A 23,017-nucleotide genomic window follows, 5' to 3' on the forward strand; every position below is an offset into this window, starting at 1 on the left:
TTATTTGTTTTGATGCTCATTAGCAGTTATGAAAAAAGGGATATTAAGGGAATTAACTCAGAGAGAGAGCGGGGAAAACCCTGCACTGATATTTTATGGCCTTAAAACAGGAAAAGTTCATCTTAACTGGAAGTTTCTTAAAGTTGACAGATGAAGACGTGGAGTTCTGATGATCTGGATGTGAAGATGCAGCTGAGTTTCTTTCAGGGGAATTGTTCCCTTGAGGTGATGATTTTGGAGGATGAGTGATTTTGTCCTACTGCTCAATTCTGTCTGCCTAGCATTTAATCCAGTAATAAGAACAAATTAACCTGAATGTCTTTTTTTTTTTCTATTGTCCATTTAATGGGTCATGATTTTCTAAAGGCAAATGACCGGAATTATTTGTGGTTAACTTCCAGGGTTTGTACAAAGACTTCTCACAGTGCAGTGCCTAGGATACAGGGTGGAAGGCTGCATGTGGAAAGTGGGGCAAAAATCTGCTGAGCCAGATCTTAGGAGGATGAATAAAAGCAAATCACTTTGTAAGTCCGTGAAGCTACACAGGCCTGCATGTCGTGTTAGAGCCAAGTGCTCAGCTGGTAACGTACTGTATTCATAATGACTGGTGGAGAAGCGAAGCACACATCTCAGAGGTATCGGCATGGTCTGGCTTCTGTGCAGATCCTCTGCCTCCATGTGACTGTACCTTTTGAAGTTCAGTTCTGAGCCTCAGTAGCTCACGGAGGCATTTGCACGTAACTTTATTCACATGGTCTAGTTACTCTTAGCTGTATTGCTACCTTGAGGCTGGAGGCAGGCTGTGCTCTGGAGGGGATTATCTGTTTCACAGCATTGCTTTACAAGGTTTAAGACTTTGTCATTTCTGTTGAAAATGCAGAAGTGTCTTAAAAAAACCCCAGTGACTAAATTTACCACTTCCTCTGGAACCAGAGTTGCTTCATACACCGCTCATTTCTCAGCTCTGAGCGATTGAAAAGGAAGGGTGAAAGATAAGCTCGCAGCAGATGTGTAAATGTGGCACTTAGGGACATGGTTTAGTGGTGGGCCTGGCAGTGCGAGGTTAACGGTTGGAGTTGATTCTGTGATTCTGTAAAGCTGACAACTGCTGTTCGTCTGCGAGTGAACTGTGTCCCTCACAGAGCTGGATCGTTTTCAGGTGCAGTCTTGGTTGCGTGCAAAGAAGTGACTGTTTTTCCAGTTCCTTCAGATTTTCTTGTGTCTCCCATCTTCCTCCCCTGGCAGTCAAGTGTGGCTTTGTAATTTTCTCTCCCTTCTAAACACAAAATAATGACTGTTTAACCTCTACTCACCTTGCAGTCTGGTGACCTGATGTGTGTGATGACTTGTGGTGGGGTTGGGTGTATCGGGTAGGATACAGTGCTAACAGAGTTAAAGGGTCACAGGGATTCAAGGTGACCCTGCCAGCCTTGACAGATGGACAGAGGAGCACGGGTTTGGCTTTGTCCATCTCCCTGTGTACTATTAGTTGCTTATATCTCACAGACAGGAATGATTTTGTTTCTGAAGTCACTTTTTGAAAGTGTGATGGTTTATTTCCAAAAGTGTTTTAAAAAAGAAGATTCTAAAATATATGGTACAAGCAACACAAAAGAATCAAAAAAAACATCTAATGAGAGAGTGGAGAAAATAGATCTCTAAATGTTTATGCCTTGTTTGGTTTTTTTCTGTATGAAAGAGCTGGAGAGGGTAAAATGAGCCTGTTTGCTCCAAAAAGCCAACAAACTGAGGTCTGATGAGACTGCTGTAGGTTACTCTCTGAAAGGAATATGTATGCTGGGAGTCTGAGATAAAAAAATGGATTGGAAATATTTATAATAAATAGAAAAGGACTGAGCAAGGGGTATATCAAACCCATCACTTGGGGCATAATTCAGCTTAAAACTGTCCCACATGCTGGGGCAGGGAGTCGTGCACCAGCTGATGGTGGGGGGTCCAGCTTTCCGGATTTGCAGGCTGTCGCTCCGCTCTGGGAGGGCGTTCTGCTGCCGTCCCACCTCCAGCATCCAAGAGCCGTGGCCGAAGCAGGTGGGCGTTTGGCCTCTACTGTTCCCTTAGTTGCCTCCCCCAGCTCCAGCACTGCCCTTTGTGCCCAGCGTGGGTGAGGATTCACCAGCCTGTTCAGCTAACTGCGGCACCGGGCTGCTTAGCATGTGTTTGTGTGTGCTCGGGTGAGCAGTGCCTCTGGAAGCCATTGTTGCGAGAAGGCTCGTGGTTGCAGTCTGAATTACAGGCTGGCTGTGTGCACCTGACGTGACACACCAGTTAACAGACTGGTGGTGGGGGAAGAAATGGGGCTCTATGCAGGCAGGGGTGTCGGGGACTGTTTGCTGGAGCCTGCCTGAAAAACTCGCCAGCCTGTAAATGAAAAGAAGCTGCAGAATTGCTGCTCCTTTTCATTCCCCTCTGTCCCACCACCGAAGAAAACCCCAGGAAAAAAATGTTCTGGTGCACCCGGCATCTGTGCAGTGGGTAGTTCCTCGGCGGCCTTTCTGCGGAGGACCCGAGTGCTACAAGGCGTGCTGCCGGGGATGCGGGAGGGCTTTCTGCTTAATCAAATGGAGGCAAAAGGAGGCAAAGAATTTAGCCAAACGGTGAGCTGGATTTGGGGAGAGACCCCACAGGGCTGAGCCTTTGTCCCTGGCCTCCACAGCACTGGCTTATTCCCCTGTGGGCTGTTGAGCCCAGGGGAAACCCAGGCAGCGTTCGGAACCGGTGTGCCCCCGGCAGAGGCAGCTCACTGTACTCGTCAGCACAGGCTCAGAGAGGAGCTGCAGCAGGCGCAGCAGCAAGATCAGAGGCGACGAGGAGATGCGATAGCAGGCAGCGCGGGGGGCGACGCTCCCCTCTGCCTTCTCTTAATGACATACCCTGATTGAGACTGCAGAGGTTAAACTGACCCACCGTTCATCCACATCCCTGCCTGGACGGGATCTGACATGAAGGGATGAGCAGAAGGATGGTCTGTGCTGCGTCCTCACATCCCGCACGGATGAGTGCTGCTGGCCTTGGTGCAGGGCTGGTGCCGGAGGCAACGGTCAGATACCTGGAAAACCTGAACCCTCCCGGTGAAGAGCAGCAGTAGAGCAGTTTGTAGCCAAAGCAGAGGGTGGCTAGCAGGAAAAACTTCAGAAAGCCCTGTCTTCCAGCTGTGTGGGAGCTGGTGTGGGAGCCGAGTCCCTTTTGCTGTCTTTGGGGCAGCAGCAATGGGCAAACTGCTGCTGGGGGATGGGGCATCTCCCTGCTCCTGAGAGCTTCTCCCACCGTGGGGATTCACTCCTGACCAGAGCTCAGGGACCCGCCACGCTCCGGGGACATCAGGGCATCTCCATGTGTGTCTGCTGGGGTCGTGGCAACACGTCTGAAGGGAAGCACGGCTAAAGGACTTGAGGACCTGCTGGCTCAGCGCCACCCTGCAGAGCCTTGATCTGGAGCTGACCCCTCACAGGGGGATTAATTCTGCAGCTCAACAGGTACAAGGTGGTTGTATCCCCATCGTGCAGCTGGGGAGCCTCGCTGGGGCCCTGCCCCCATGTGTAAGGGACCCCAGTGCGCTGCTGTCCCACTCCCGGCTTGCAGCAGGGGAGCGAGACGCTGCAGCCTATCTCTCCTTCCCAGCACTTCCAGCAGGAGCTGAGCTCCTGGAGTTACCTTGCCCAGCTGGGAATGGGATAAAAATTAATGGCTCTGAAGCAGGAGGGGAAAAAAATAGAGGGGTGCACACATGGTGTGTTGGGGTGAGCAGAGCTCCGCTCCCGCTGGGCTCAGTGGGATGCAGGAACCAGCAGCAGCTGCTGCTCGGGCCGGCCAGGTCCAGGCGCTGCGGGGTCCTGCTGGGCTGCGGATCTCCCCGGCTGCAGGGGGTGATGCTGACGCACATCTCACCCTGGGTGGGCTTCGACCACAGCTATAGCCTGCTGCGGGCCAGCACCGGCAGGGCCTCCCCGCACCATCCATCTCCCCAGAAAGCATCAGGGACAGGGGGAGTGTGGGGTGAGCAAACTTCCCACTGCCAGAGAGAGAGGACGGGGATCCGTCCCCTCTGCTCTCCCAGCCGCATCCTTCCCTGGTGCACCCGGCATGAGTTGCCCACATCCCACCGAGCAGCGGGGGCTGCCAGGAGCATCCCGGGCCGGCAGCCCCTCCACGTGCGGCGATGTCGATGGTGGAGAGGCCTGGCTTGCAGGCAGGCAGGGCAGGGCGGCCGCCGAGCTGCTTCGCGCTCCCCCAACGCCCACGTAAGGAAGTGGTTGCATTTCTCGGAGAGGAAAAGGGAAGTCAGGCTGCCTCGGCGGGGCGGCCAGCAGCTCCCACCGCTCGCTCCGGGCTGCGGTTCGTGTCGACTGCCCAGAGTCCATGAACTAGCCCTGCCTGCGCTGCCTGCCCTGCCTGTGCTGCCCAAGGTAAGGAGCTGGGGCTGTCCCGTGGGGGCTGTGGCCATCACCCCTCCTGGTGCTTGCACCCTGCTCAAGGGGCAGTGGGACCCCCGGTCAGAGCTGCTCTGCAGTCCAAGGGGTGCAGGCAGCGCCTCGCTGATCATGAGTTTCGCTGTTGCTGTGTTTTGGGCTTTTTTTTTTCTCTCTCCCCCCTCCTCCTCCCCCCCCCCCCCCCCCCCCCCCGCTTTGGCAGAAAGTTTGAGTTTTATTCTCTTGCCAGAGGCCTGGCAGCTGTGGGGTGTGGGAAAAGGTCCCCTGGCGGGGGTCCTGCAGGGGTAGGTGCCGGCAGAGCCAGAGCTGCCTGCAATCTGTCCCCCGCGGGCATCAGCTGCCTCCTGCTTTGCCCAGCGTGAGGAAGAGGGTCAGAGCTGCCCTCCATCTGCCCTGGGACAGTGGTGTCCCCCCAGGGCCAGGCTGGCTCCTGGGGCACCCCACACCAACGCTTGGGGCCCGAGGATGGATGTCCTCAACCTTGCTGGCAGGAGTACAAGGGCTTGCTGTGGGGAGCACAGGGGCTCCCCGGGGGTCAGTGGTGCAGGAGGACCAGACTGCCATGGTGGCCGGGGACAACTCTGTGGGGTCCTGTGGTTCCTAGCAGGACCGTCACTGTGACTGTTCGCACGGGTGGGTGCAAACCCACCTCCTTCCAGCCCGGCGGGCTCAGCAAAACCCAAAATACAGCAGCAGCTGCAGCAGCCCTGGTGCCGGTTTCCTCCCCAGGCTGGGAGGAGCCCCCAGCGCTCGGCTCCTGCCAAGGTTTGGTTATCTCCTCTGAGGATGTTTCCGAATGCTCAGGGCTGGCTGGGGAGATAACGGAGCTTCATCAGGTCCCAATCCCGCCCTGTCTGGCCTTCTGAAAATACCAGTGTTCCTCCCTCGAGAGCCTCCATGTTGAGTGGGGGGATAACCACGGCCCCTCCGATGCTCTTCCCTGCTGGGGAAGGGGCTGCCAGGCTCCCTGTGGGTCACCCCATGGCTCCCCCTGCGCAGGACCGGGCTCAGCCCATGGGTCATCAGCAGGGAACTGGCTGGAAACTGGCTGCTGGGGAACCGAAACACAAACCACTGCAGGGAGCGGTGGGGGATCCTGCAGGGATAGGTGGGGGATCAACCGGCTGAACAGCCCTGGCTGCTTACCAGGGGGCTGCGGGGCAAGTGGCTGAGCCCATCCCTCGGGGTGCTGGCATTGCATGGGTGAACAGCAAGACCCCCCCGGGAGGAGGGTCCAAGCCTCTGAGCAACCAAACGAGCCAAGAAAAAAAAAAAAAAAAGCATTGCTTTTTCCCTAGCCAGCGTTGAAGCGTTGAAGCCGGAAAGCGTGGCAGCACACCCGGCCTCCCATCCCTCCTCCCAGGGCCATTCCAGCCCCGTCCCTGTTTCACACACTTTTCTGCTCCTGATCTTTTGCAACGCCTCCAGCAGCATCCCCGCTTGCCGATGGTTTTATCCGGCACTCGTGGTGCTGCTCCGGCCGCAGGGCTTGGGGCAGAGGCACGTGGCGGTGGCAGCTTTGTCCCCTCCTGCAGGTGACCCCTGGATGCTGTGGGGCAGGTCGGTGGGGCTGGGCTTGGGCAGCCGCGTCCTTGGCCTGTGGGGGTGGGTGCTGCAGGGGGCTCGGCTGTGGGGTGTGGGGCAGCGGGGGTCGAGCTGTGCATCGGTGCTGGGATCTCGCCACATGTAACAGGCAGGTGATGGAGCCGCACAGATTTTCTTTTCACCAGCCCAGGGCAAAGGTTTGCTAGGAGGGACTTTTTTCCGTCCCCTGTACCGTTTCTAGCTGCCAAAGAAAACGGGCAGCATTCAGCGAGTTCCCAAAATAGCTGAGAAGTGAGCTGTGAGTAATCCCCCTCCCTCACGCCCCGGCGAGGTGTTTCCCTGTGCCTGTGCCATTACCTTGCCTGGGTGGCCGAGGGGCTGCACCGCTGCTCTGAGCCCTTCCCGACCCCCGGTACCCGGAGGGGACCCGTGGAAAGCTGCTCCGTGCCGTGACTCCGGAGCCGTCGGTGGGTGCTGGTGGAGGCGGTGGGAGCTCAGCCAGGGGAAGGGATTAGTCACCAGCTCGTGGGGCTGGGCACACATGGGATGGGACGGGATGGGATGGAGATGCCTCTGCAGGGCTTTGGCTCTTCCTAAGTGAAAGGCAGGGAAGGAGTAAGCAGATCTGGCCCTGTGGGGCTGGTCGGAGGAGGTGGTGGGACCCTCAGGGTGGATGTGGGGCTGGCAGTGCTGGCACCAGGGTCCCCATGCACCTGGCCAGCCCCCTAGGCTCCAGCCAGCCAGGGGTGATGGCATGGTTTGGAAGTCACTGGAAGAAGTCCCTGCTTCCCATCTGGTTACGGGACACCCATGTGGCACCCAGCTATAGGGTGCTTGGCCATGGACACCCAGCTGGCACCCAGCCACAGGCCACTTGGCGTGAGGTCCTGGCCATGGGGCAGCATCGTGGGGAACATCTCTAGCTCCACCCGGACCCTCAGCCCCCCAAGCTTGGGCAGTCTCCTGAGTTTGGAAATCCTGGGGAAGCCCCTTCCCTGGCAGAGCTGGGATGGGGGCTGTAGTGTGGGGCTGATGCTGGTGGGAGGGAATTTTCGGAGGGGCTGTGAGCTGGGGGTCCCGCTGGGGGCTTGTCCCTGTGAGCGGAGCAGCATCTCCTGACGGCTGCGGGGGTCTCGCCCCAGCCCGTGAGCCATGGCCTACCACAGCTTCCTGCTGGAGCCCATCAGCTGCCATGCCTGGAACAAGGACCGGACCCGTAAGTATGGCTGGGGCACCCCATCCCGAACCCTCGGGGGCGGCCTGAAGCACCAGCTCTTGTCCGTGCAATGGGGCAGAGCGGGCTCAGGGCTGAGTTTAGGGAAGCACAGACAGATTTGGGGGCTGGGACAGCATGTGGCCCCCATCCCCCTGGTCCTGCTGGGGCAGAGCTGGCATGGTGGGTGCCAGCACAGCCAGCCCCTGCATTGCAGTGGCCAGAGCCAGCGTGGGGAGGGATGGATGAAGCCGGAGAGCAGAGGAGAGCAGAGGAGAGCAGAGCCGGGTGATTCACAGCCGATGGCATTTCCCGGCCACGGCACAGGGGACGTGGGAGAGAACAAAAAGGGCTTTCTCTCCTGCGGCTGCTGTGCCGGGCAGGCGGGGCAGGATGGGGCTGGATGGGAGCTGAGCGTCCACAGCCATCCCATCCCATCTCATCCCATCCTGTCCTGTCTCATCCCATCCCATCCCACCAGCCCCACGGGACTACTTGCTGGGGAAGGGAGGACGCTGGGCTGTGGGGTCCTGGGGGAGGTTCTCCCCTCCCCATAAGCGCAGTTTGCAGGAGCAGGGGCAGCTTCAGGGCAGCACAGGGCTGGGGTGGGGGGCTTGGTGGGACCGCATCATGCAGATGGGGCTCAGTGGGGTCCCCCCATGCCCCACTGAGCCTGGAGCACAGGAAGGGGCAGGTTGATGCTGGCTGGCCCCGTTCCCCCCCTGGCAGAGCCCATGAGGGAGGGAGGGGGCTTTGCCCCGGCTGCTCTTGCCCCGCAGAGATCGCCCTCTGCCCCAACAACCACGAGGTCCACATCTACTGCAAGCAGGGGGCCAAGTGGAGCAAGGTCCATGAGCTGAAGGAACACAACGGACAGGTGACAGGTGAGTTCCAGCTGGCAGAGGGGACAGGGACATGGATGGGGGGTGGCCGTGCCGCAGAGCCGGTCTGGCCCCACTTGGTGGCACCAGCAGGTTCTGGATGGTGGTTGTGCAGCAGGTAGAGGAGGGGGAGCAGGTGGTGTCTGCACCTCCTGGCCCTGATAGAGTATATCAGAAGGCACCTTGTGGGTGGGATGGATGAGATGGGGAGGGATGAGGTGGGATGAGATGGATGGGGTGGATGGATAGATGGGAAGGGATATATATGGATAGATGGAGTGAGATGGGTTGGATTGGAATGGGGTCAGAGGGATGGGACGGGAAGGGATGAGGTGGGATGGGGTGGATGGAGGGGAGAGATGGGGTGGGCTGGGTTGTGATGGAATGCTTTGTGGTGGGAGGAATGGCAAGGGATGGGGTGGGATGATTTGGGGTGGATGTGGGAATAAGGCAGAGAGACTCTGGAGCAGAGACCACCCAGAACAGCTCTGCCTTCAGATAGCCTCCAGCCCCAAGTGACCCGTCCCCATTCCCATGGCTCCCTGGGTCCCCCTCAATCCCCCACCCTCCAGGCATTGACTGGGCCCCCGAGAGCAACCGGCTGGTGACGTGTGGGACCGACCGCAATGCCTACGTCTGGACCCTGAAGGGCAATGTCTGGAAACCCACCCTGGTCATCCTGCGGATCAACCGGGCCGCCCGCTGCGTCAAGTGGTCCCCCAAGGAGAATAAGTTTGCTGTGGGCAGCGGCTCCCGGCTCATCTCCATCTGCTACTTTGAGCAGGAAAATGACTGGTAAGGGTCTGCCGTGGCCTCAGGGGCTCTGTTCTGGGAGAGATGGAGGAGGGAGAAATAGAGGGGGCATGGATGGATGGGAAGGATGGATGGATGGAGGTGAGACAGAAGGAGATGGGGGAGGCAAAGGAACTGGAGGAGGACGCAGAGACAGATGAGGAGATGGGGGTACTTCCTGTGCCCAAGCTGTTACTGCAGGGTGGTGGCCCAGGGCAGCTCCTGGGGTGCTTGGGGGCCCCGACCACCCTCAGCCAGCCTCCACGAAAGCCCGGGGGGGGGGGTTCTGGGGGTGGTGATGCTCCCCCACTGATGCCAACCACTCTCCATGCAGGTGGGTTTGCAAGCACATCAAGAAGCCCATCCGCTCAACGGTCCTCAGCCTCGACTGGCACCCCAACAACGTCCTCCTGGCTGCCGGCTCCTGCGATTTCAAGTGCCGGTGAGGAGCAAGGAGGGTGGGCAACTGGTGGGGCCTGAGGTGGGGGGACCCCCCAAGGGTGGGTTGGGGTCTCACTCTGGTGCTGCACAGAGGTGTGTGGGGCAGCCCAGTACCCTGGTTGCCCATGGGGCTTCACCCCTCCAGGTGCTGTTGGGAGCCAGGGTTGGGGCACGGGGGAGATGCAGGGAGGGCTGGGGGGTGTCCTGGGGACCATCCCACTGGGGCACCCCACAGGCTCTGACAGGGAAACTGAGTCATGCAAGGGGGCAGGGATGGAGGCAGCTCCGGTGTCGGGGGACGTGTGGCAAGGCTCTCTTCCTCCCCAGGATCTTCTCAGCCTACATCAAGGAGGTGGAGGAGCGGCCCAGCCCCACGCCGTGGGGCTCCAAGATGCCTTTCGGGGAGCTGATGTTCGAGTCGAGCAGCAGCTGCGGGTGGGTGCACAGCATCTGCTTCTCGGCCAGCGGCACCCGCGTCGCCTGGGTGAGCCACGACAGCACCCTCTGCCTCGCTGATGCCAGCAAGAAGATGGCGTAAGCAGGGCTGGGGCTCGGGGGGGGGCTCGGGGCGGCTGTACTGTGGGTGCCGGGCAGGTGGTTGTCCCCAAAACCATCCTGGTGATGGAGACATCTGGGTTGGGTCGGACCAAGCAGATGTGGATGGAGGAGGCAGCGTCTCTCCTTGTAGCCTTGTGGCTTCCACCTGTGTTAGGAGCTGCGCCGGTCTCGGTGCAGAGGCTGAAGCTCAGCTCCCTGCTAACGCCCTGGCCTACCTGCCCTTGTAGCGTCGCCTCCCTGTGCACCGAGACCTTGCCCCTCCTGGCCGTCACCTTCATCACTGAAAACAGCCTGGTGGCTGCGGTGAGTCGGGGCAGGGGGTGCAGGCAGGGTGGGCGCCGTGCTGGGAGTCAGCAGGAGGGTGCTGAGCAGGGCATCACTGGTTCCCCAGGGCCACGACTGCTACCCGATGTTGTTCACCTACGAGGAGAGCCAGGGCACGCTGACCTTCGGGGGGAAGCTGGACGTCCCCAAGCAGAGCTCCCAGCGTGGCCTGACTGCCCGCGAGCGCTTCCAGAACTTGGACAAGAAAGCGAGTTCGGACACTGCCAACGCCATGCTGGACACCCTGCACAAGAACAGCATCAGGTGCCTGCTGGGGGGACGAGTGGGTGCAAGGGCAGGCTTGGCTGGGTCACCTGTGGGGCTGCTTGGGCGTCTTGGTCCCCAAGCATCCTCTGGCTGTGTTGCTGCCCAGCCTGGGAGCTGTGACTGCCCTGGAGCATCCCTGGGTATCCCCAGACCATCCCTGCATGTAGGTGGGGCAGATAAAGGGGTCCAGCCCTGGGAGCTGGGACAGCCCCAGGGCTTCCCTGGGGAAACCCTACACATGGCGGGGGGGGGGGAGATGAAGGGGTCCAGCCCCACTCCCACCCACTGGCTACCAGCCCCGAGGGCTCGGCAGGGAGCCGGGGCTGACTCCCTGCTGCCTCTTTGTGCCCTGCAGCCAGATCTCCGTGCTGACCGGCGGGAAGGCCAACTGCTCACAGTTCTGCACCACTGGGATGGACGGCGGCATGAGCATCTGGGATGTCAAGGTGAGGCGTCCCGAAAATGTCGTGATCCCCAGACTGGGAGCAGCCAGCATCAAACCCTCATTAGCCACAGCTCTAATTGGAATCCCTCATCCTGCTGCTAGGCAGTTCTTTGCTGTGGTGGTGGTGGGTCCCACAGTCCTGGGTGGGATCTCCTTTAGCCCAGGGCTGGGTGGGGGACTGCCCTGGGTGGCGCTTTCACAGCTCAGTCAGAGGTGGGGGTTGACACCAGCCTTGGCACAGGGGTCCAGCACCCTCTCCTGGCTTCAGCTTTGCCCACATGGCTTGAAAAATGAGCCAAAACCAGCAGAAGTTGGGATCCCCTCCCCATAGGGATGGGTTGGCACCGCAGGGGACAGCTTCACCCCCAGCTGTGTCCCCCCTTTCAGCTCCCCAGCCACCTCCGGTCACCTTGGAAAGCAAAAAGCTGATGAACAACCTCCCGTTCCCATTTTAGAGCCTGGAGTCGGCACTGAAGGATCTCAAGATCAAATGAAGGAGCCATCCGGGAAGGGCATCCCGGCTGCCAGCCTGCTCCTGCCGCGCCTGCCTGCTTTGCCCCGCGAGCCCCCGCGCCCCGCGAGCTGGCCACGATGCCACCGGCACGCGTCCCTGGCTGCCAGCCAGCCCCGGCGTCTGCTCTCAGACAAGAGAAAAATGATTTTCTTTTTTACTATTTTTGTTACCATCCTACCTGATGCTGGTCATACATAGCTTGAAAGAAATAAAAAATAAAGTAAGGAATTTCCTGTATAAATCCAATGATATTTTCTTAAACAAGCTGAATGTGAACATGCATGTGGCTAGAGCACATGACAGTTGCTGTGCCGCATTCTCCTTTCTGTCCCCAGCTCTGGAGATGAATCAGGACAACGGGGAAAAGGGGAATGTCGCCTCCCTGTTCCCTGCTTCTGCACAATTTCAAAACATTGGTATTAGAGAGAAGGTAGGGGAGAGGATAGAGGTGGCAAGTGAGTGCGGGCTTCCCCCATTGCTCCCAGCACCTGTCTCCTCCTGGACACCAGTCAAGTGCCACCAGGTGTGGGATTTCACATCCTGGGAGCCAGCTCAGAAACCTTGGGCTGCCAAACCAATCCTGCCCCTTCCCAGCCCATCATCGTGGCCTGCCAGGCAAATTTTATCGGAGCACCCCCAACTTCCCCCTTCCTCATCTCTAGCTCGGGGTACGCGCAGTCCCACCTCACAGCCAGACTGGAAGGACAAAGCTGCTCCCAGGAGTACCAAGGAGCCTTTGAAGAAGTTGTAAGAAAGTGGATAAACCCTGCTGTTTCAGAGCAGGGTTGAATTGCATGTGGTAAACAGGGGCAGGGTCACACATCTCACAGAGGGTATGAAATTGCGATGAAGTGGTTGCTAAAGGCTTTGGCAAAGGCAGAAGAACCAGCACCTGGTGTGTCAGGGCAAGCGAGACGCCCTGCCGCTCCTTCAGTGCCGCTGTGCCTTAAACGGCGCGTCTCTGCAAGGGGAAATCCTGCATTTATCACCGACGGAGAAGGAACCTGTGCAGCGCAACACGGTTGGTTACTCCTCCTGGGATCGGACTTTGCTGCAACAGCTCGGGCTAAACCCTGTTCCTGCGGCGCCCCTTGACGCAGAGCAGCCCTCACGCTGACCTCGGCCCGGGAGGGGAGGGCTGGCTGGCGGAGAGGGACGGTGACATTTGGGTTCTGGTCCAGCCGTTAGTTAGTGGGAGGTGCGTTCTGCTGGGAAAAAGATTTTTCCACCCATTTCTGTGTGTTCACCCCATGTGAACAAGCCCCATCTCTCCCCCTCACCACCTGTGGCTTCTACCCTGTCCCGTCCCAGGCATCAGCCTGCTGCCTCCCACCACCCTGCTGCCTCCACCTCCTGAACCTGTGCCAGCCCTGCCCCCACCATCAGTTCTTCCCTCTCGCAGCTGACAGCAGGGCACCTCTCCTGGTACCACGCATCTGTCATAGCTCCCTGAAGGTATTTCCTGTCTCAAATCATGCCTCGGGGCACAAAAGTTCCTGCGGGAACAGCTGTAGGGCCTGCACCTGTGCCCCCACGCAGAGATGACCCAGCATTCCCACACCAGGAAAGCAAATTCCCCCCAGTGCGGTCTGAGCAGGCAACTCAACAGTGACATTCCCTGTAGGACATCCCTCTGTCACACCCTCATGCCCAAGTCCCTGCAGCCAGGCATGGACAGGATGACACAGAACAAATCACATTTGTCATCCTGCGTGTCTACAACTGTCACCTCTGCTGGTGACTGCGAGAGTGCTCTCATCTCAGCGCTGGGGCTGAATCTCCTCCAGCCTTTGGCGAGTGAATCTGGGAAGCGCTGGTGTCGCTGGCACAGGCTGCCTGGACCTCCTGGGGTGCAGCGGGTTAGAGCACCTCCTGCTCCAGCAGCCCTACACCAAGAGACAGGACATCTGACAGGGTGACAGCTTGGGGACTGGCCCCCTGACAAGGACAGACTGCAGCCTGAGGGTAACTCTTCTCCACTGTGGTAACCAGATTGTGCAGGGGGGAGTGGGGGTGGGGGGGGGGTGGGGGGGTGTAGAGACAGCGGGAAAAGCTTTTTGCCTTCAGGCTGCATCTGCTGATGGCGCTGCTGAACCTCGAGCCACATTCCACACCACAAACAACACAGAAACGGCAAAGCAGCCAATGCAGAAGTCACCACAGCATCAGACCGCTACAGCACCTGGCACCTCAGCAGCAGCCTGTACACTCGTGTTCATTTACACACACACACCAGGCGATGACAGAGCAGATATGATAACTTACATTTTAATCAGCCAAATATACAAGTTCTGTTGTTGTTGTTTTTTAAACTTTATGAAGTATTTTTATCCATCTGGGTCTGATACAATTAATGTTGTTGTTTGTTTCCTTTAAATAAAGGATGATGTGGTTAAAAACTGGCACTATCCCTAATAAGGAGAAGGAAAAAAAATAAAAATGAAGAGGAGGGAAAAGGGGAGACTGGCTGCAAGAAAGGAGGGATGAAACTGGGAAGGAACGGCACTCCAGATGTCCGTGAAGTCAGGCTCCCAGCTTATACTGCAACACCCTGCAGCAAAATTTGATGGGCCATTCGCCCAAAAGGATTCTGCAGATACATTATCTTTTGGGCTTTCACTAGCAAGTCAAAGTTCCCCACCCCATGCCCCACCCCATAATGACCCCACAATCTATTTTCTTGCAATCTAATATTTGAAGCATCTCCCCTCCCGCACAGCTCCCTCCCACCCTGCCCCCTGTCTATGAGTTCTTAACCCTAAAAACAGCAAAAACATTCAGGTTTCCAAACTGTTACAGAGAATTGCTGTTCAGCACAGTTCTGCACCAAAGATAGCAGCTGCCCCTAACCCCAAATGGAAATCTGTGCCAGGATGAGGACAAACATTGTCAGTGTCTCTTGGAGGTGAAAGTGACTTCGATGCCTCAGTACACCCTACGTGGCATCAATGGTATGCAACACGACAGAGTTCCTGGCAGGCACCAGGCACAGTTCCCTGGCGTTTCCTCCTCTTGCATGTCCTGTGCTTACTTGTTAAGGGATAGAGACTGCAGTCTTTTACCTGCCATGGCCGCTTCGTCTTTTGCTGGGGGAGGAAAAACAACAGAGGTTTCACCACTTCACAGCGCACGCCAGGGAGTGGGGGTGGCTTGACAGCCCCCGAGACCAAAACCCCATGAGTCATGTACAGTGAGGTAATGGGAAAATATCCAACCCTCCCCGCTAATCCATGGTAGAAACCCTCCAGAGTCAAGAGAAGCAGCCCCCCTTGCACGTTCCCTCTGTCCTTGGCCTCTCTCTTCAGCCGTCCACACATCACCCTGCTGCTGATGCTCAAATTTCTCTGTGGAAGCTACTGAGAAGCCATGCTCATCAGAATTCCCATTCACACCGATCAGAGCTGAAGAGAAAGTCCAGGCAGGGGAGGAGTGCCGCAGACTCCCTGGGCAGTTTGGATCCCCAGCATGCAAAGCAGAAAAATCACATCCAGCACACGGAACCCGCCAAACCCCCAAACTGGAGCAAGCATTGCCTGGGAGGCTGAGGACAATATGGATGTCAAGGGCAACTCCCTTCCCTCTTGCCCTGCTCCCTGTTCAGATGTTCTAGAGCTTTATAAGAAAGAAACAGCCGATTCTGGTTTTGATGAGAGTTGTGAAGACAGCAACACCACACAGTCACAGGAGATGAGGGATTACTATGTATGATATGAGAAATCATGCCTCTTGGCAGCGCAGCCACCACAAAAAGAAGAGGATATGATTAATTACTCTCTAACCTTTTCTTTCTTCTTCTTTCTTTCTGGCAGCTTCTTCCCTTTGCTTCCGAATGATGGCTAGTCGGGCGAGATCTGCCTTCGCTTGTTCTGTTTTACCAGCTAGGTGCATTTTCATGTATCTTTCTTTTGCCTTTTGTTTCTCTATTTCCTCTCTGTTTGAGTGAAACACACCAGTCACCAGAACATCACATAAACACGCAGGCAGAGGCAGTGAGGGAGACTTTCTGACTGGGAAGGGAGTGAGGACAGAGATGGACTGCCCACAGAGACTGGGGGCCCTGTCACCAGTTTTCAAAGCAGTTTTTATCTATTGCAGGGTTTGAACAGGAACGATGACAGAGAGTATTTCTGCTTTCGTACAGCTAAATACAGACACTGACACACAATGAGGTCACATGAATTAGCCCCAGACTGCACAGCACCATTACATGTTTTTCCCAGCCTTACCCTCAAAGGTGTACTTCTGCTGAAGCAATCTATCCCAAATAAGCAAGCTTAAATCTTTCACTCTGAAACTCTCCATTGCTAAATGGAACTAGAAGACTAAACTTTCGTTCTCATCTGATTCAGCTTCTCAGACAACTCACCACGATGCCTGGAATCTGGGAACAGCTACCTGTCACTAGGGCACCTTCTGTAGCAAGATTAAAGCGACCTCTGGTTAATGGATTTCAGTTACGTCTGGGTTTTGGCATAAAACTTCAGGGAAGGAATGGCCTAAATCCGCCTCTCAGCAAACTTCACTCCCTTAGTGCACCTGGCCAAGCTGCCTGGCTCCAGGATGGCCACAGCTGCTCCCAGAGGGCAGACAGTTTCTGTAGTTTGTAAGGAAAAGACATTTTGAACCATGGTGAGTCCTGCTCGACAGTCTGTTGCTGCTCAGTGTCTGCATTAGACAGCAACACATTTAAAGGGCTTCCCTGAAACACCAACGCATACGCAGCAGGGAAACACCTCCCCGTGTTAAGCTGCTGCCACCAGCAAGGACGCAATTCCAAGAATGCACTAGCTCCTGCCAAGGCAGCAGGAAAGACTCACCGCTCTCGTCGTGAGAGTTCCTTAGGTCCATCCAGGTCCAGCTGAGTTACTTTTTTGGTTGTCTGAATTACACGATTGGGATTCTCTATGTCTATCAACCCTTCCACTCCTTTGCGCTTTTGCTAAGGTTCAAGAACAAGAAGGTTAGGAAGCTTTCTCGTACCCAGCACTCTGTTGCACCAGAGCTCATTAAATACACTGCAACACACCCCAAAAGCAGAATTCAAGATGTTTTTACTACCAGACAGCAAAACCATATATGAACCAAGATTTATACTGCCAGGCATCTTCAGCCTTTTCTGAAATCTTCTTGCCTTTGCGTCTCACTTGTAAAATTACACAAGTTTTCATTCTGACGACAAAATGCTGTCAAGTAGTTTTTTTGGCTTCTAAAAATAGTTATTCCATAAAAAATTTACTATAGGTAGCTCTCAAAGAGAACTTGGAGTCAAGAGTGTGCATGTCTCTCCTGCCCCAAGAATGTGGGTGGTGCAAATGCATTAAGTGACTTGAGAATGACAGTACCTGATAATCATCATCATCTTCATCACTCTCATCTGAATCTAAAGACTTCTTCTCCTTTTTGGGGTCCCCTGTTGCTCCTTCGCCTCCTTCCTCTTGCTCCTCTTCTTCCTACAAAATCACAGGAAATTAAGAGAAAAATGTATGTCAATAAAAATCCCAAATCCAACAGTGACTCTTAAATGAGATCGTTTTGGAGGGATTAGAGACAGCTCCAAGAGCACTGGTGCTTCTCATGTGGCCCATGTGACACCAAGGGTGCCTGGCTGTTACAAAACAAGAGCTCATTCTCAACATGTCAGTGCACACCACCTGCCCCAGCAGACCACCTTTAAACAACTCTGCTGTTCTCTCTGTGTAACAGACCAGGAAATCAATTGTAAAAGCCAGAACTGGCACTTTACTTTCCCCAAATGAAAGATCTCCAGGAGACAATCTGGCCCAGGTTTCCAGTGCATAATATCTCAGGGACCGGAAACCACACAGATGTAGTGTAGAGCTGGATCCCATCCTAGATCTAGATAAAAAAAAAAAAAATCCTAGAGAAGCTCAAAGTGACAACCATCAACCAGAACATTATTATCCAAGAAAATACAGCCTATTTTTAACACTGCTTTTACTAGTCAGAAACCTAGCAATTAATTTGTAAATCATTAGACGATAAGAACAACCAACATGGGTGTGAATAGCCACGTATCTACCACCGCCAAATATCCCTCATCCTAGCAACTGGCTGCGCTATGGGCAGTAAGAGGGGTAATTTTGTTAATTATTTTTTTTTAAGCTCTCCCTAACAAATCAGTGTTAGATCTAACCATCGCTATGTGGTATGAATTAAGACCAAAACAAAGAATTCCTTCTCAAAGAGCAGTTCTCTGGTTTGTTTTGAAACAAGACTTCAAGTGGGGTCCTACTTGTCCTGTGTCCTGTTCCATTTCCAGTTAGCATTTTTATTAACAACTCGGAAGTAGAGAACACTCATAAAGTTTGTGAATGACATCACACTGGCAGGAGTTGGAATCATTCTGGAAAACAGGATCAGACCCATAAGTGGTTTCAGAATTTGGAAAGATGGCATGAAATCAAGAAGGTGGAATCAGAAAACAAAACCAGAGGAGTTATACTTTGGAAGAAGAAATCCAACACAAAGTTGGAATATATGGCGAAGCAGCAAACCACACAATCATCTTGAGTTGCAGCTGGTCAAAACATTAAAAAGGAGTCAACAATATGGCTCATAACTGCTTGAAAGAGTAATCTTCTTCTCGAGGTATTCATCAGTATTTCCTACAAGGGGTATAATTATCCTACTGTAGTCAGTGCTGAGGCTTCAGCTGGAATAGTGTATTTTGGCTTAGGCAGCACTTCCAGAAAGTCACAGAAAAGCAGCAGTGAGAGTGTCATCGTAGCTGTGATGATCTGGAAATACAAGACAGCAAGTACTACAAAAAGTATCCACGCCTCTCATAACACCAGTCAGGTAGATGTGGAAGTGGGGGCAGCTGTTACAGTCCTATGTTGGGACGTAGAAACACACCCAAAAAAGGAGTCATGCCAGAAAACTGTTCTCTCTCCTACAAGTCAGAGGAAAACAAGAAAATCATGCGTACAGGAAAGAGTCAAAAGAGTTTGGTCTTTTAAATCTAGAAGAGAAAGAAGGCAAATACAATAATTTCAATATGCAATAAGATGTCAAGATGTGAGCCCTTTTTCTCCATAGCCAATCTGCAGAGCACAGACAGAAAAATCAGCTGACACTGGAGACCAGAATGATGACATATGGGGGGAACACATGCCTAGAGCTGCTGTGTGATCATCCTCCCTACCTTTAACCTTCAAATTGTGAACTGGATGGTCTACCTGGCCTCACTTTTGTGAGGCACCAGACTGGATGACACCATGCAGTCTCCCCAGGCAGAGATATTCAGAACTCATACTGTGATCACTGACAGAAAAATCTCCAACACTTGACTAAGCTGCCATTTCTCATGAACTGCAAGATAAGCATGCTGTCCAGGCCAGGACTTCTGACAGTAAGTATGTAACACAGGCAAAACACATACCCTTGCCTTTTGCTTTTCTGCTTGGAGCTGGGCATCAATCTCTTCAGGACTTGTGTACTGTCTTGCTCGGCCTTTGTGGCCTCCTTTTCTACCTGTACAAAAAAAATAAATTAATAAATGCTTTAGGGGTAAGCTTCCAGAAAGGTGTACTCCTCCTGCAGCACTCTCTGGATTTTCAGTGCAGACAGGATAAACCAAAACAGCTTCTCTGACAGAATCTAAATAACAACAACAATGAAAAAGACACCCTGAACCTGCCAGCCTCCATAAAACACTCCAAGATTTTTGGGTAAATTGCACAGAGATTTGGGATTATTGATCTAGAGAAAGATACTCAGAGAATTGGTTCCTTCTTTCCCCTTGGGCTGTGTTTGGAGACACCAGAACTGAATGCAGCCTATCAGCTGTACAGCGTTTTCCTAATCAAGCACAGGCCCATCTTACAGAGCGAGCCAGAAAAATCCTCCCTGAAGGGGATACCCCTGTCCCTCAACCATCACAGAGCCGCGATGCCAGTTACGTGGCAACAAGCTTCCAAGTGTCCCCACAGCTCTTGGTGACGCCACCCTTCCTTGCCCACTCACGCCTGTGCTTGTGGCCTCTCTGATTCACTTCCCGGACTGGCAAGGGCTGCTCAGCCCCACAGCCACGCTCTGTGCTTCCTGCACGGGAGGAATCACAGCATGTTCCTGCGGCTGCCACGGTTACAACCAACTCTCTGACAAGCTTGCCTCCTTAACCCCTCCCTTATACTAAGGCTGTGCCAAGAGAAAGTAGGCAGCTAATTGGACAAAAGCTTTGGGAATTATAATGAGAGCTGAAAGACTACGAAAAGGAGCCTCCATGTTCCACTGCTTTATAAGGAAAAATAAAAACAAGCTCTAGGAAGCAGGAAGAGGAGAGAGTCAGCTTAGCTGGCTGGGCTGCCCGGCTAAGATGGGCTCTCAAGTTTAGAATTCTGTTTATTAATGAATTGCTGAACCCATTAATGCTTCCTGCAAGTGACTGCTCTGTTTATGTTCTTACAGCTCCAAGAACTGCTGGGAAGCAAGCTGAACAGAGCTGCCTCCAGCCTTGAGCCAGGGAGCTCAGGGTACAAATGGTCCACGAGATTAGCAAAAAGCAAACAGCTTAGGCAAGGGAGCTCTCTGCTACTGCAGGAGTCTTTGAAGTCCGAGGGAAGGAGCAGGAAATCCTTGCTCGCTCTCACCTTCCCTGCTTCACCTGCCGAGGACAACGGAAACCTTATGGTGGCCGGGAGGGCTGATGGGGATTGTCCTTTCTTCCTCAGGAGAGGAAGGCAGGAGGCACAGGAGGGACCCGCCACTGCTGAACCGATGTGCCACAGCCGTGGCCAGCTGCACTGTCAGACTCAGAAGGACAGGGAGCACCAGCGCAGGCAGCCTCTGTGCACTGCGAGCTTTAGAAATTTAACATTTTCTGACCAGCCCTCTGCTCAGCATAAACAAATTCTCACACGTTTTAGCTCAGTAAAAGCTGAGCTGTGGAATAAATTATCTCAAAAGCCTCACTGCAAAGCCTTACAGAGACTCCTGAGATGTTTTTCCTCGCATGAAATGGGGAAGCGCAGAGCCCAGACTCTTCCCTCTGAACTCAGCTGTGGAACGTTGTGGACACTCAAACCATAAGTGCAACCAAAAGCTTTGCTGCACCCAAAGGCGTGTGTCTCCTGTTCCCAACTATCCCACACGGTAACACTGACACCCTCTGGGAACAAGATCTGCCAAGGGAGCACTCCAGCCCAGGAGACTTTATCCCACTGCCCAGCAAATGACATCACTCTAAATGGAACAACAGCAATATCTTTGACACTACGTAACACCAAGAAAACTGAACTCAACCAAGCTCAGCCCGTGCCAGGCAGTCGTGTCCAGCTAGGCTCAGAATTTCACACTGGGCTCAGAACTCAAGAACACAAAAGCCTTATTACTGCAAATAAAACAACAGTAATAAAGGGAGGGAAACAACTAATGAGAAATTATCTTACATTAAACACCTAAAAAGCAGCAAATAGAAGAGTGAATCAAATCTCATTTGTATTCAAGCCTGCATGGGGAGAAGACCCCTTTGAGTGGGAGCAGCAGTGCCACCACCTCAGCGGCTGGAGAGACTGTGGGGAGCTCAGCAAGGTGCAGGGACAGGACTCTGCTCTTCGCAGAGACATCAAACTGCACGCTGGACAAGCAAAGTGCTGGTTCTACATCTGCCACTGACCTACCACATCATGCTGCACAACTCAGCTCTGCTCTGTGCCTCAGTTTCCCCATCTGTAAAACAGGGATAATGATTTTTACCCTCCTCTGTGAAGCACTTTAAAAACATAATCACCTACAGATTTCACCTGCAGTAAAGACCACTGGCACCTAAGGCAGGCGCACTCAAATACATTTGTCTTCAGCTTTAAACAGCATAATTAAGGAACTTAAAAGAGAATGGAAGAATATTTAAGGAAATACCTTTTTTACGATCAAAGTATTAAAAAAAAGAACGAAGTAATCAGAAATAATTTATTACTGACCGATTAACACCCCCCCCCCCCCCATTTTATATTAAACAGTGACTACAAAAATTCACTCTTACTGCTAACAATACAGTAACTCCTACTGACTCGGGGGTGGGGAGGCAAGCGAAGCTCCCTCTTTTCTCAAGAAGCAAAAGGTTTGAAACAAACATTTAAAACTGTATGATGAAATGTAGAGCAGGAAACCCTGAATTATGGGGCATTTAAACATGGTAACCAGGGTTATAACCCACCACAGTTCTTTGCCTTCATAAAAAACAGGCGAAAGCTTCAGCCCTGTCTACTAATATTGTGCAAATGGACACAAAATAAAGCGCTTAAAGAAAATCTAAATAGGGAAGCAGATTTAGTCCTAAACCTTGGGAAATGCTGATGAAATAAATTGGAGCAAACTACAGGGAAGATGAATGATGAGGGCTGGTTTACATTAATGTATATGACTGGGGTTTCACAGAGCCAATTATGCAGATGGTGCATCTGGAGAAGGTTCTGGGTGGATCCAGCTCCGCCGTGACAGCCTGTCAGTCCCTCATTACTTCTCCTTAATCACAGAAGCAAGTCAGTACCCGCTCCGTAATGCCCAGATGCGGAGGTGCTGGAGCCCCATGAAAGCAGCTACGTTTGGAGCCCCTGACCCGAAGACCACCCCACCCCCCCCGCCCCTCTGGGCCGGACCCTCGCACTCCCCTATGCAGCCCCTCAGGCCTCCACCGCTGACCCACCGGGAGGGGATGGTCGTTAGGCACCACACAGAGCCTGTGTCTCCCGTGGTGCCCCCCGGGACCCCCGTGTAGCTGCAAACTCCCCTCCCCGGGCGTCCGTGTGCCCCCAGCTCTGCCCCGGGGGAACCGGCTGCGGCTCCCAGCCCGGCGGGGAGCACATGGGGCCCAGCCCGCTCCCGGCCCCACGGGGGCGTCCGGCACCGCGCATCCTCTGGGACTCCTGCGATCCCATGGCGCTTGCTGGGGGGCACAGAACTGGACCCCCTGCTCTGTGAGAGACGGGACAAGCTACCATGTTTTCGGGGGGCGGGGAGCGAACCGCCCACCCCCCCTCGAAGCCCTCCAGAAGCGGGCTGGGGGAAGAAACCGAGACCACCCCAGAGGCCATCCACAGCCGTAGGAGGGGTGAGGGGGACTCCCCTCTCCCAAGACCCTCCGCAGCCGGTAAGGGGAAAAGGAGACCTCCCCGCCACCACGCTTCCCCAAGGCGGGGGAGAGAGGGAAAGAGACCTCCCCTCAGACCCGGGGACGGGGAACGAACCCTGTGTCCGTCCGTGTCCCCCCCCCCAGCCCACGCCGGGGGGCAGGAGGAACCCTGCCCGCCCTGAGCCTCCACAGCCGGAGCCTCCCCCCACGCCTCTCCCCTCCTCCCTGGGGCTGAGGGGCCTCCCTCGCCTCAGCCGCCGCCCGTCCCCCTCTCCGCTGCCTCTCATAGGGGCGAATCCCCCCGGCCCGGCCCCCACCTCCTTTCGGCATCGCGGCGGCGATGGCGGCTGCGGCAGCTGCAGCGAGGCCCCCCCCCGGCCCCGAATGGCGACCCGGAAGCGGAAACCGCCCCACCCCCGCGCGCGGCGCGCGGCCCTCGGCGCCCGCCCAGTCCCCACGGCCCGCCAGGCCCCCGCCGCGAGGCTGCCCTCGGCACC

At 54.8% G+C, this 23,017-nt stretch overlaps 2 protein-coding genes across 5 annotated transcripts; one reads left to right on the plus strand and one right to left on the minus strand.

Annotated features, from left to right (window-relative positions):
- The first annotated feature begins 4,268 nt into the window (after window positions 1-4,268).
- On the plus strand, window positions 4,269-11,669 carry ARPC1B (actin related protein 2/3 complex subunit 1B). Of its 4 annotated transcripts, none has more exons than XM_055805812.1 (10): window positions 4,269-4,423; window positions 7,129-7,209; window positions 7,986-8,090; window positions 8,660-8,882; window positions 9,214-9,321; window positions 9,648-9,854; window positions 10,106-10,181; window positions 10,270-10,466; window positions 10,825-10,915; window positions 11,370-11,669. In XM_055805812.1, exons 2-10 carry the CDS (start codon window positions 7,146-7,148, stop codon window positions 11,406-11,408), a joined length of 1,110 nt encoding a protein of 369 aa, XP_055661787.1. In that variant the 5' UTR covers window positions 4,269-4,423; window positions 7,129-7,145; the 3' UTR covers window positions 11,409-11,669. The 4 variants fall into 4 exon arrangements, with proteins under 4 accessions (XP_055661787.1, XP_055661788.1, XP_055661789.1 ...); XM_055805813.1 differs by having other exon boundaries at window positions 4,272-4,424; window positions 7,136-7,209; XM_055805814.1 differs by lacking the exon at window positions 4,269-4,423 and adding an exon at window positions 5,747-6,460 and having other exon boundaries at window positions 7,136-7,209.
- A 2,011-nt stretch (window positions 11,670-13,680) lies between these two features.
- Window positions 13,681-22,959, minus strand: PDAP1 (PDGFA associated protein 1). Its single transcript, XM_055805825.1, has 6 exons — window positions 22,838-22,959; window positions 18,831-18,922; window positions 16,771-16,878; window positions 16,246-16,367; window positions 15,208-15,359; window positions 13,681-14,514 (listed from the first exon to the last, which is right to left on the minus strand). Exons 1-6 carry the CDS (start codon window positions 22,848-22,850, stop codon window positions 14,456-14,458), a joined length of 546 nt encoding a protein of 181 aa, XP_055661800.1. The 5' UTR covers window positions 22,851-22,959; the 3' UTR covers window positions 13,681-14,455.
- Window positions 22,960-23,017: the final 58 nt, after the last annotated feature.

Source organism: Falco peregrinus, chromosome 5 (genome assembly GCF_023634155.1).
Source record: "Falco peregrinus isolate bFalPer1 chromosome 5, bFalPer1.pri, whole genome shotgun sequence".
NCBI lineage: Eukaryota > Metazoa > Chordata > Aves > Falconiformes > Falconidae > Falco > Falco peregrinus.